Source organism: Zonotrichia albicollis, chromosome 2 (genome assembly GCF_047830755.1).
Source record: "Zonotrichia albicollis isolate bZonAlb1 chromosome 2, bZonAlb1.hap1, whole genome shotgun sequence".
Classification (NCBI taxonomy): domain Eukaryota; kingdom Metazoa; phylum Chordata; class Aves; order Passeriformes; family Passerellidae; genus Zonotrichia; species Zonotrichia albicollis.
Genome location: NC_133820.1, coordinates 56,242,448 through 56,254,978, shown reverse-complemented (window position 1 = coordinate 56,254,978; position 12,531 = coordinate 56,242,448). Strand labels below are relative to the sequence as shown.

Genomic DNA, 12,531 nt, shown 5'->3' with positions numbered 1-12,531 from the left:
CAGCTCCAATCCTGTGCTCAGTTCTGGGCCCCTCAGTGCCAGAGAGACATTGAGGGGCTGGAACGTGTCCAGGGAAGGGCAGCGGAGCTGGGGAAGGGTCTGGAGCACAAGTGCTGTGAGGGGCAGCTGAGGGAGCTGGGGGTGCTCAGCCTGGAGAAAAGGAGGCTCAGGGGGACCTCAGCACTCTCTGCAGCTGCCTGACAGGAGGGTGCAGCCAGGTGGGGTCAGCCTCTTCTGCCAGGCAACAAGTGACAGGGACAAGAGGAAACAACCTCAAATTGCACCAGAAGAGGTTTAGATTGGATAACAGGAAATATTTCTTCACCAAAAGGCTTGCTGTCAAGTCCTGGAACAGGTTACCCAGGGAGGTGGTGAAGTCACCATTCCTGAAGGTTTTTAAAAGACTTGTGATGTGGCACTGAGGGACATGGTTTAGTGGGACTTGGCAGTGCTGGGTTAACAGTTTGATCTTAAAGGTCTTTTTCACCCTAAATGATTCTATGATTCCCTTACTGGCCATTCCACCGATATAAATCAAAACACCTCTAAAACTGAATATATAAGCCTCTATCAAGAGCAATTCAATATCTCAGTGTCCAATTCTTCAGCTAATCAGAATGACCATGGCTTCTAAACTGAGACCTTTTATAATGTCTCTCCTATGGTGCTTTTCTAGCCATCACAACATTAAGTTCTGGCCTTCACAAAGTCACAGATATGACCTGAATAATCCATTTCAGAAGGAGCACCATGATTTGCTGATAAATCATCTCAAAAGACAATGTAATGTCAACCTCATCAAGAATGACACAAAACTTAGCAGGTCAACATCAGCATCCTGCTGAAAGAAGAAGCTGTAAGAAACTGCAATTTGACCATAAACTTCATAAATACAGGAAGGCACACAGCAAAGTAGCATGGACTACTAACTTGCATAGTTGTCACCTGGTGACTGTCCATAAAGTCACAAACAAAACAGTACCAGAACGAAGATGTTTCCTCTCATGTCCAAGATCTTCTCCATGCTGATCTAGGAGTTAATGTGATCAGTTGCACCCATTAAAGATTTAAAGAAGATAATTATGAGGTCAATCGGAACTTTGCTCTTCCTCAATACTTTTATTTAAAGAAGCTGAAGAATTAGAAATACCAAAACCTCAATCTGACTGCAAAATGAATATTTAAGAAATCCAGCTGCTTTTCTTTCACCCTGTTCTATATTCTTAGATTTTTCACCTCATTAACAATTTACATTTGATAGCCTTAAACCAAATATGATGAATGTGGCTAGATATACAAAAATTAATCTCATATTACATGCTTGAAGTCATTAATTACTCTGCTTATAGAGGTATGGCTGGAAGGGAATTTTTATGCAAAGGCAAATTTAATTCATGATTTGTACAGCTTCCCCAGTTTAAAAAAATTCTGTGGGAGGACAGAGAGAAGATTTTGACTTCTGAAACCATGGACAGATAGTCTCCCTTTAAAGACTCTTGAAGGAAGACACTCTAGGTCTCATACTTACTATGAATTATCCCTTTTAGAAGCTTTTCCCCCCCACCTTAAAGCAAGGAGCAGCTAGTGTAGCCCAATATATTTCTATTTTAATCCAACTCTTTGAGCAAAATCTCTGGATTTTGGAAATATAAAACAGCACTGAGTTGTGCTTTCTTATCTCAAAGCCCAATTTCACTGTCTGCTACTCTCAGCTGATTTGTTTTTGTTAAAATCATTAGGTCAGTATTTCCCAGCCCCAAAAGCAACTTATCATACAACTCAATAGCAATTCTAAGAGAGCTGCATGAGGCATGACTGTTGATTTAACACCCTCAAATTAATTTCCTTCACTGTATCTTTCTCAAAAGTCTTCTACAGGGTGCTCAGAGCACCTCACCATGTGGACATGTCTATCCACACTGAGCAGGAAAGCTGAATTTGGAGCAGGTCTCAAACAGCTTTTCTATTTCTATGGGTGCCTCAGTGGGGTGTGTTGGAAGGCAGCACCACTGATGACTCTGGTGACCGTGCAGCACGTGATGGATAATCCTGTGCTGGCCATGGCCTGCCCAGGGAGTATCAGTCATGTTGTTACAGGCTAAATGGATTTGGCCATGGTGCAGGCACAAGTACTGGCATGAGATTGCCCACAACTGCTGCAGCTTCACATGGTGCCAACTAAAGCTCTTCTGGGCAATGTCTCAGTATTTTGGTGCAGTAAGACAGGCCAAGGACTGTTTCCAGTAAGCAGTGCTGATGAAACCACATTTCTTCATCGTGTGTAGTGGTCTGTTCTCCAGCTCCAAAGGCAGCTGTGATGCTCAGTGTAGGTATGTCTAGAGATACACTAAAGGAAACCTCCCTGGTTTCAGTGTATGTTCTTTCTTTCCTAATCTACTCCACAAGAAGGGAAGATTATCAAGGACCTTGACTTTCTTTGAGTCCTTGCTCTCCTTAAGAGCGCATGACCTGACTCTAGGTGGGCCAGATCAGCCACTGATCCAACAAAAGTCTGCACTTACTACCACTGCCAAAAATCTGTCCATCTCTGTCAACTTTTATTCTTAAAGTGCAGCTAATCTTGAGTCTAGCTGACATTCTGAGGAAAGGATCAATACAAAATGTGATGTATGAATACATACTCCCCTCACACAAAGAAGAGATTTACTGCTGCTCAGAAAAAGCAATGCTTTTCCCCATCCTTGTCAGTTCTACTGGCATTCACTGGTGAACAGGCTCCAAGGGACATGGCCACCAGCCTGTTAACTGAGGACTATCTAGTCCTCAAATCCATGTCCCCCACCCAGTCCTCCATACTGACTCCACAACACACAGTGACACACATGGAAGGACAATCTAGCCCCAGGATTCACCCGATTCAGATGTGAAAAGCAAGAGCTTTATGAACTTAGACATCTATGCTCCCATTTAGGTGTCAAGATCATCCTTCTCAATCTGTTACATGATACATTGTTTGTCAGAAAAACACAAGTGGCCGCCTTGTTGCAGTGAACAACACAGGATTTCATGTTGTATCCCTTCATCTTCCCACAGTATGCTGGTATCAAGTACAGATCCTCATTCTCACCCTGTGGGGTTTTTTTTTGCTACATGAAACAAATTCTTCTGCTTCATTGAATTATAAACATTGAATTGAATTAATTTAATTTATTATTATACATTTACTTCTACTCAGAGTCCAGTTCACTTGACTCTTGAAGAGTCTGAACAATACTGAATCATAGAACTTATCAAGTTTTACCCTGCACAAATTTATTTAATACAGCACAGGTGCAAAGGGATCATGAAATCCTTAAATTACTCCAACATTTTTCCTTCCACCCAAAAAGAACCTGCAATGTGACAGAAGAGAAATGCATTTCTGAAACAGGACAGATGCACCACTGGCCAAGGCTGAGCCCATCAGTGATAGTGGGAGTGCCTCTGGGATAGCATAGTTAAGGAAAATAAACAGTGCAAAAGCAGCCAGGGAGAGCAGTGAGAACACGTGAGAGGAACAGCCCTGCAGACCCCCAGGTCAGTGCAGAAGGAGGGGCAGGAGGTGCCCCAGGTGCCAGAGCTGAGATTGCCCCACAGCCCATGGCACAGCCCATGGCACAGCCCATGGTGAGGCAGCTGTGCCCCTGCAGCCCCAGAAGGCTGTGATCCCTTGGGAAGCCCGCACTGGAGCAGGCTCCTGGCAGGACCTGTGGCCCAGCGGAGAGAGGAGCCCATGCTGGAGCACGTTCACATTTGCTGGCAGGACTTGAGGCCACACTGGAGGAACCTGCTCCTGAAGGACTGTATGCCATGGAAGGGATCCACACTGGAATAGTTCATAAAGAATTGCAGCCTACAGGAAAGAGTTGAAGATGATTGTGGAAGAAGTCTCCTGTGGGAGAGACCCCCACATGGGAGCAGGGAAAGGATCCTCTCCCGAGGAGAAAGGAGTGGCAGAAATAACGTGTGATGAACTGACTGCAACCTCCATTCCCCATCCTTCTGTGCTGCTGAGGATGAGGATGTAAAAGAAATTGTAAGTTAATCCTGGGAAGAAGAGAGATGTGGAGAAAAGGTGTTTTAAGATTTGGGTTTATTTCTCATTACCCTACTGTCATGTGATTGGCAATAAATAAATTCATTTCTTCACAAGTCAAGTCTGCTTCACCCATGACAGTAGCTGGTGAGGAATCTCTCCTGGTGTTATCTCAATCCCTGAGCTGTTCACTACATTTCCTCTTCCCTGTCCAGCTGAGGAGGTCAGTGATAGAGTGGCTTTGGTGGGCACTGGGCATCCAGAGAGGGTAAACCCACCACAGAAACACATGAAACTTCCAGGGTATTAGTCAAGATTTTTGCGTGTGAAACAGCCTCAACAAGATCCCTTCAATATGGACTCAAAAATCATTCTTATACAACTTCACAAAAGAAAATAATAGCCTTTAGCTCAGCTCTGTTCGGCACCTAACACACAAACTTTTGTAAGTCAAATACTAAATCCCATGAGAAAGAGGACTGTAAGACCAATTCCTAACATGTAAACAAAACAGTTCATAAAAAATATCATTTTAAAATTAACATGCAAGATGGTGCATACTTATAGCTGTCTTCACTTTCTGAATCCTGCTCTGCATCAGAGTCTTTGAATTTATCAGGATCTGGGAGAGTGCTTGGATCAAACTCTTCTTCACTTCCACTGTGATCAAGAAAGGCCACTGTTTCCTCTTCAGCCTGTGAGGTGACAAATGGAGAGTTACTAGACAAGAAAACAAGTCCATGTTACTTGTCATAACCCCTTTAATATGGAGGCTGCAACAAAAACCACTGCCCCCAAATGCAGTCAAACACCACCAGGATCATAGCCAGGAAAAGAGAATAATTTCTGTCATCATCAGTGCTCTCCTCCAAGGCTGTTTGTTAAAGGCTGAAGAAACATTATTAAAAAAGGAAGCACAAGGATTTATGCTCAAATTCTACTTTCCAATATTGTAATCTTAAATCTACAAAATCTAGGAGAGATCTGGGCAGCAACTAATCAACAGCCATCTGAGAGCAAGTGTACAAGTAATATGCAGCTTTACTGTCCCTCAGAAACACACTGGCAAAGAGACACTCACAGGTGGGCACATAAATCACTGCTGTTAGGTGGATTTAATGAAATAGTCTGATTTAAAACTCAACTGGGTGTCCTTGCAGCTAAAAACCAAAAAGCTGCTTAAGCTGAATTAACTGCTCTATGGGAGTTTCACCCATCCTCTGCAAGAGATCCATGTTCTTCAGGTGTCTTCCTAGATCCCCTCATCCCTCCTCTCCAGGACTCAGCTTCCCTCTGTCCCCCAGCACATCTCAGATGGGCTGATGGCATTGGCAAGTTTCCCCAGGGTGTGGCAGTGCCTCACTAATTCCTTAACAAAGAGAGCACAGAAGATGCTGCTCCACAGAAGTCCTGGGTAATATGAAAAAGGTGGCTAATTTTGCAGATACAGGTTCTGCTCCACTTAATCCTGAACTGATGGTACCACTTTTGTAAATTTTTGCTAGTAGGCACAAAGAACCAGATACGCTGGAGCACATGCAATTCTATATGCAGACAGAAATGCAGACAGCAAGCTTACAGGCATTTCTAAGCAACGTAAACCCGAGGTCCATGCATATTTATGCTGGAAAGCAAAAATGAATTCCAAGAAATTATAATTAAAGACATTGCTACCTTTTGTTTATATATCTAATCAACATGCACACAGCTGAGTTTCTAAAACAGTACTCATTTAAATGATCTTTCATTCTATGAATAACTTCACATCATTATATATTTAAAGTTAATTTTTGCTTTGCTTTTTCACCATTTCTATCACCAAGTTTTTAAAGAACAGTCTTTATGTGGATGCACCTTCCTGCAATAAAAATAAATTTAAAAGTCAAACAGAAACCATATCAATGGTCTCTTTTATATCTGCATATACAGTGAGTGAAAGGCAATGAGCTGGTGAAGGGTAAGATTAGTCACCACTGCAAGAGTCCACTCTTGCTTGACTAGTGATACTTCTGCAGTGTACTGAAAGCAAGTAGAAGAAAGGGACAAAAGCCAGATTTGCAATCTGGCAGAGGAAGGCAGAAGAAAAACATAGTGAACACACACTTTGTTCTTCACTATTTTAAATACCAGTGAAAGTATATATATATAGCTGGGTGTATAAAATTACTAAAAGCATCGTCAGACTCCAGCACTGTAAGCTACCTAAGGTAACAACCACCAACAGAAAAGCATGTTGAGTCTTGGGAACTTCAGGTACCACTTCACAAGAAAGTTGGTTTTGGTTTTGCAGGGTTTTTGCTTACAAAAAAAGTCTTCAAGTTCATCTCTTTGTACAATCTTACAGAGCATTACTAACTCCACAGAAAACTATTTTGAAGGTCACCTTTTTGCTAATGAATTTTCTCATTTGAAAATCGTTCTGCATTAAATTATACCTTATTTTAATTTCTTACAACATTAAATATTTGCTCTTTACTTGTCCTTCCAATTGCACCTATTCTTTTGATATAGCTGGTGCATACCAATCTTATATTGAAAAGAAAAGAGAAAGAGAAGTAGCATTAAAAGCTGTTATATGAAATAATGGATTTCTAATACGTATGCGTGACACCATGCAACAGAGTTCTGTACTACTAACATTTATTGGCAGTCATCTTTTAAAACTTGGGGCTGTTCATTAATATTCTCCATTATGACACACAGACCAAACCCTCATTTAAATTACACATTCATATTAATTTTGTCCAGCAGAAAAGATGCAGAGAAGTGTTAAACATAATGCTTGATACAGCAAAAGAAATAATTGGCAAAGATGCCTCTTTCACTCATCAGGAATCATGAGGCTGTATTTCTTGTAAGTATCACTGCTTACATATTCATTAAAATATTTCTAAGACCCTGAAAATGTTAAGAACCTGAGCAGGAACATTTATCATCCACAGCTGAACAACAGAAACTCATTATTTTTCCTCTCTCACTTCAAATTTATATCAGCCAGTCAAAAAGAAGAAATCTTGTGACTTCACATTATTCACCACAAGAGCTGGAGAAAAGAAGTAAAATCATAGTTCAAAATGACACATGTAAAAGTTCTTCAGACACAACTAGGATGCAATTTACAGACTCAGGACTAGACTATCCTAAGGCAATCACCATCAAAAGAGTTTAGAAGAAGAGATTTTGATGGCCTGTACTTCATGTCTACGGCTGGCTCCAATGCAACACCCACACTGGAGTGTGTACTTATTGTGAAGCTCAGCTGTGGAAAGAAACTTGCCATGCTTGACATCAAAGACATCAAATCAGGCTGGCCAGGAGAACTGAATTCAGTGGCAATCATCTTTTGACTCTGCTCAGGGATGACAAGCTCTCTCTCTTTGTACCACACCAGGCCATGTATTTTGTAATTCTAGCTCCACAGAAACCTGCACAAAGACTTTCAGTTTAAACATGACACTGAGATGCAATCATTTCTGCATTCACACAGTCTCTCTGAAGAAGAGATTCTTCTTCCACAAACTCAACATTTCAGAAAAATTCAGCAAAATTTCTGTGCTGGAAGTTTTGGAAACCTTGTTGCCATCAACACTCCACATTGTACCAAGCCAACAATCACATTTGACCTTACTGAAGTCACTTTGAAAACATACACCCTGTGACACAGACAGGACAGGCTCCTCTAGAGCTTTTGCCATGTTTATCAACAGAATACCTCCAATTCATCTTCTGTCTTTGTTACAAGATGTAATGACAACTTCCCCTCCTCCTAAGGGGGCCTGAACGGCTGATGGAGCTCAGGTAAATGAGTTAGGCAGGCTAGGAGAAACGTAAAATCAAGAAACTGATGCACCTAAGGCACCCAAGGGACTTGCATATTCAAAAAAGCCAGAATGATATCTATTTCTACCAGGCAATAGGCACTCGGGTGGCAATTATCTGACTATCATCAGAAGAAAAAAAAAAAAGAGAACTGAAAAACACTTCATGAAGACCTGTAGATAGAAAAATACTGTCTTTATATTTCATTTCTAAAATACATATTTATTATGGTATTAAATTTATATCTAATTTAAGAAGTTTTTTTTTCTAGTTTAAGAAGTTTGTTTCTCTCCAATTAAATTGTCTAGAGTTGTACTTTTGATGTTGAAGACTTTAGGCAATTTATCAGTTTCTAGCAACCAGGTGAGAGGAGAGAAATAATTGCTTAAGCACTATCAGTTCTGTAGACAGTACTTTACAAAGCACAGTGGGAGAATATTTCTAATTAGCTGGAAACAAAACTCTTAAGGTTTGTTTAGAATTTGATCCTACTTGAGTCTGTCCGTTTTGAGCTATGCCACCCTTTAGTTTTTGCTACTGTGCCTCTCCCAATAAGTGATGACTGTGATTGTAATGCCAAGAAAAGCTAAGTTCTAAACACTGCTAGGAGGTTACCCAACACAGGTACACAACTTTCAGAAGTTTAGCATATTATGGCTCATACAACAGGATGTTTAAAAATGAAGTATCTTGTAAGATCTGACAGCATTCCAAATTTTCTCAATTTTCTTCTTTTTGACAATTATTTTTTAGATGAAAACAGAAAGTGCTTTTGCATCATGTTTAGGATGGAACCCATTAATACATACAGAGAGGTTTTATAGCACTTCCTTTAAAATGTATTACTGTGGATTCACCTGATCACCTCACAGGTTTGGGTTTTTTCATAGCCTGTACCCCAGCCCATCACACTGTCCCCAGCTGATGAATGATTGCTCTGATACTTCATTATCTACATTGCCCCAGAGGAATACAGCTTTTCTGGCAGTTCAAAAATGAAATACAGCCTTTGATGTTGCTAGGGTGTTTGATCCAACAGTTGTTTTGAAGATCAAGACAAAAGCCTTAGCATAAACTGAAAACTGACTGGGAGCCAGAGGAGCAAACTACACATAGTCTGACAAACACAGAGCTGTCCAAGCTGTGCCAAAACTCACAGCTCCCCTCTGGACCATCTAAGGTGCATCCACGTTCACGGCTCTGGCCAGAGAGGCTGGTAGCCAAAAACTGGGGAAACCAAGGTTCCAGGTTAGTCAGCCAGACACAATCCTTACACTAAGACAATCGCACTGATCTTTGGTCTCTGGAATGAGTCAGTCATATTTCCTGGTTTTTACAACACTTCAGAGAAATTGATTCTTGGTTTTCACTAGAAGGGACAAGTAACTCTTAGCTTCATATTCAATCATTCACCTTTCCTGATCACTAGCAGTCACATCAAGGTTCAATTTCATGCAGTCATCTTTTATTTCTTTTTAGCCATCAGAGATCTCAAACAATACAATATGCCTCGTTTAGCCAGCAGAATCTTACTTTTACCAGTGCTCTCACATAATGCACATTGAGAATACTTAATTTTCTTTCTTGTCTTTCCTAAATGTCCCACATTTTATGGTCAGTGAATGGGTAAGCCTGTGTTCCAAACTACCAGATATTGATGCATATATTCTGACATTCAAATTCCTGTGTAACTATAGCAAAGCAATTTTTTCTGGAAATGGCTCCCACCACAGGCACAGTTCAGAAGCACTGAAAACACAAAACTCATAGAAATTGGTGAGAAGTTCTAAATCTACTCAGAGACCTTTTGTTTTAATGTATTTGGATTTCAAGTATAATGGATATGTTTCAAAACTAGACCTTACACTTCTCCTTTTCTAATTTGTTCTTCTATGACACATGTAGAATACTTATGGTAAAGACAAGCTTCTTCAAGTTGTTATTAGCCACAATTATCAACGTGATTTTAGCAATAGGGAAGACTAGCATCAGGATAAAAGAACTACACTGTTACTTAAATGTAATTAATGTTACAGACATGAAAATACAACAGAAAAGAAACTAAGTTGCTAGGTAGGTAGCACTAGAAACAAATTACACACTGAAATACATTACATTCTGGAAAGTAGCAGTGTTAAAAGAAATTACTGAACTCTGAGAGAATTAGACATGCCAGCATACTAGTCCAAAAGTCTATGGCCATGTAAAAAAAAAACAAAAACAAAAAAACAAAAACAAAAAAAAACCAAAAAACCCCCAACCAAACAAACAATGTTTTTGAACTTATATTCACAGCACATAACCCTTGGACTGTCTTTACAGTCCTCCTTTCTGTCCACTTTCAGGTTCACAGCAGTCATGGCTGTCAGCTCAAATACACAAAGTCTCCAAAGTAGCGTCTCTGTTCAAACATTTCAACACATCCACCTTCTCCAGGGAATCTCAGCATATGCCCAGAGATGGCACCCACATGAGAGAATCTTCTCTGTATCACTTTCCAGCACTTTTGCACAAGCCTGGAGGAGCTGCAGCCCTGCTGCGACACAGCAGTGTCCCACCACCAGCACTGCTCACAGCAGAGACTGCAGGCAGGAACCACTCTTTGCTTAGTGATGGGTATTTTTCAAAAAGGAACAGACCAACAGCAGCACTGACATGAAATAATTAGAAAGGAAGCCTTTTAAGTCACGTAATTCTGTAAACTGGTTAGTTCTGCTCTTTTCTTGAAACAAGTGATTTGTATTCAGTACACAACAAAGAGCCACACTGCCTTTAAGTGTCTGTCCAACGACACCACTTTAATGCTTTCACTGTACTGCTGAAGTCACTTACTCTAAATGCTTGTACAAAATACGCATATAAAATAGCACACTTACAGGGAGAAAAATAGAAATCAAATTAATTCCAGGCAGTGAAAGTTATTTTAGCTCCTTCTGGTGGTTTGACATGAACTGAGGAAAAGAAACACGGAAGAGGCATCGCAGCTCACGGTACTGACTCAATTGCTTGCTGTGAGAACAAGACCTGGTGTGCCTTTGTTCCAGACCTATGTGGCAGCTGCAACAGCTTCATATTTGTTCCAATTTCAAAACAACTAACAAGTAAATCAGAAAGCACTGGCTGATGCTGCAGAATTGTAGGGTCATTTATTATTAATCACTTTTGTTGTTGTTGAATTCACCTTAAGCCATGAATCTCTGTCTACAACACTTTGCAAAAGACAACTGCTGGCACAAAAAGTGTAAGCTCTATGTAGAAGCCACAAGAGAACAGATGAATCCAGACTGATGAATGACAAGGAAGCAAGCTGCCTGGGGAAGATTTGAGCAACGGGCATGACACAGCAGAGAGACCTGCTCTCTGGTATTTCCACAAGCATTTCTGCACAGGGGAACCTCAATGAAGAAATTGAAAAAGATTCTGAGGTAGACTGGCAGCCATCCATCAGCAGACAGAAAATTATAATATCTCCTGATAACAATTTTATCTACATGAAAAAGTATGACAGGCCTGTCTTTAAAATGACAAGTATGAAGAACATGAAAGATTTATATGAAGCAAGATCTTTTAGACCAACTAATTAAAAGAAACAAATTTTCAGGTCTAAAATAATGTAAAGCAACTTGAAAGCAGAAACTTCAACCCAAATTAAGAATAATTGCTGAGTTAGTGTTACTCTAGGAATGAGTAAAATGGAGTAAAATGTCATAATATATGTGCAGCAGGCTTGGGGAACACTAGTATAGGGAGAATCTACAGGAGAACTTTCAGAAAGGAGAGAACACATTTGTCATCTGTGGTAAAAGAAAAGACAAATGGAGAATTAGGAAGGACTTAGATAAGCACTAGAAAGTGACCATGGCAATGCTAAGGCATAGGCTGAAGTGAGATTAAGTGGTCGTACATAGAGTGACTGTGAATGAAGGTAGCAAAGAAGCTTGAACTTTTTTCTTTAGCATTGCCTAATCCATGAAATCCGTCAGCTGAGATTTTAATTTAGGCAGAAAGGTACAGCTGGAGTAGAAAAACTGAATTAAGACTCCTGAGTACAGACACGAATTTGTATTTTACTCCATGAGTAAGAGAAGGGAAAAAAAGCAAAAGGCTGTGCAAAACATCATCACAGAAGGAGAGAAGGAGACTGAATATTTTAAGATTCCAGAAATTATAAAGGAGGAGCTACTAGAGAAGAGAGACACCAGAACAGAGTGTGGTCACATTTGCAAACCCTCTAAAACTGGAGTGGGTATGAAAGGCCAAGTGAATGACCAACAAGTGAGAGGAAGGCTGATTAATGTTTGTTGAGTAGAACTGAAACATGTGTACGTTGCAAATTAACAGAAGGGCATGAAGAAATGTGGCAGCTCAAAAAGTACAAAAGACCAGTCTGGAAGTGGGAATCAAAGACAAACAGGGAAGAATTGCAAGGGAAAAGTGAGAGGGCCTAAGAGAGGAAGACTACCAGGAGGAGATCTGATGGAGATGACAGTGATGAAAAATGGAGACAAAAGGGAGAGAAGAGCTGGCTAAAGCTATTTTTAAAATGGAAGAGAGTAGGAAATGGGGAGAATAAGAAGGCATGAGAATGGCACAAGAGCTGATTGCATCTCTGCAAAGAACATAGAAAAACAGAGGAAGAAGTTCCAGGTATAGTGGAATGAAATCAACAGAACTAG

The 12,531-nt window shown here is 40.4% G+C and overlaps 1 protein-coding gene across 1 annotated transcript in view; it reads right to left on the bottom strand.

Annotated features, from left to right (window-relative positions):
- DDX10 (DEAD-box helicase 10) overlaps nt 1-12,531 on the bottom strand; it is a 155,195-nt gene that overhangs the window by 8,345 nt on the left and 134,319 nt on the right. The window contains exon 17 of the mRNA XM_005482551.3: nt 4,598-4,731. Coding sequence (XP_005482608.2) covers nt 4,598-4,731 — 134 coding nt within the window. The remainder of the gene's footprint in view (nt 1-4,597; nt 4,732-12,531) is intronic.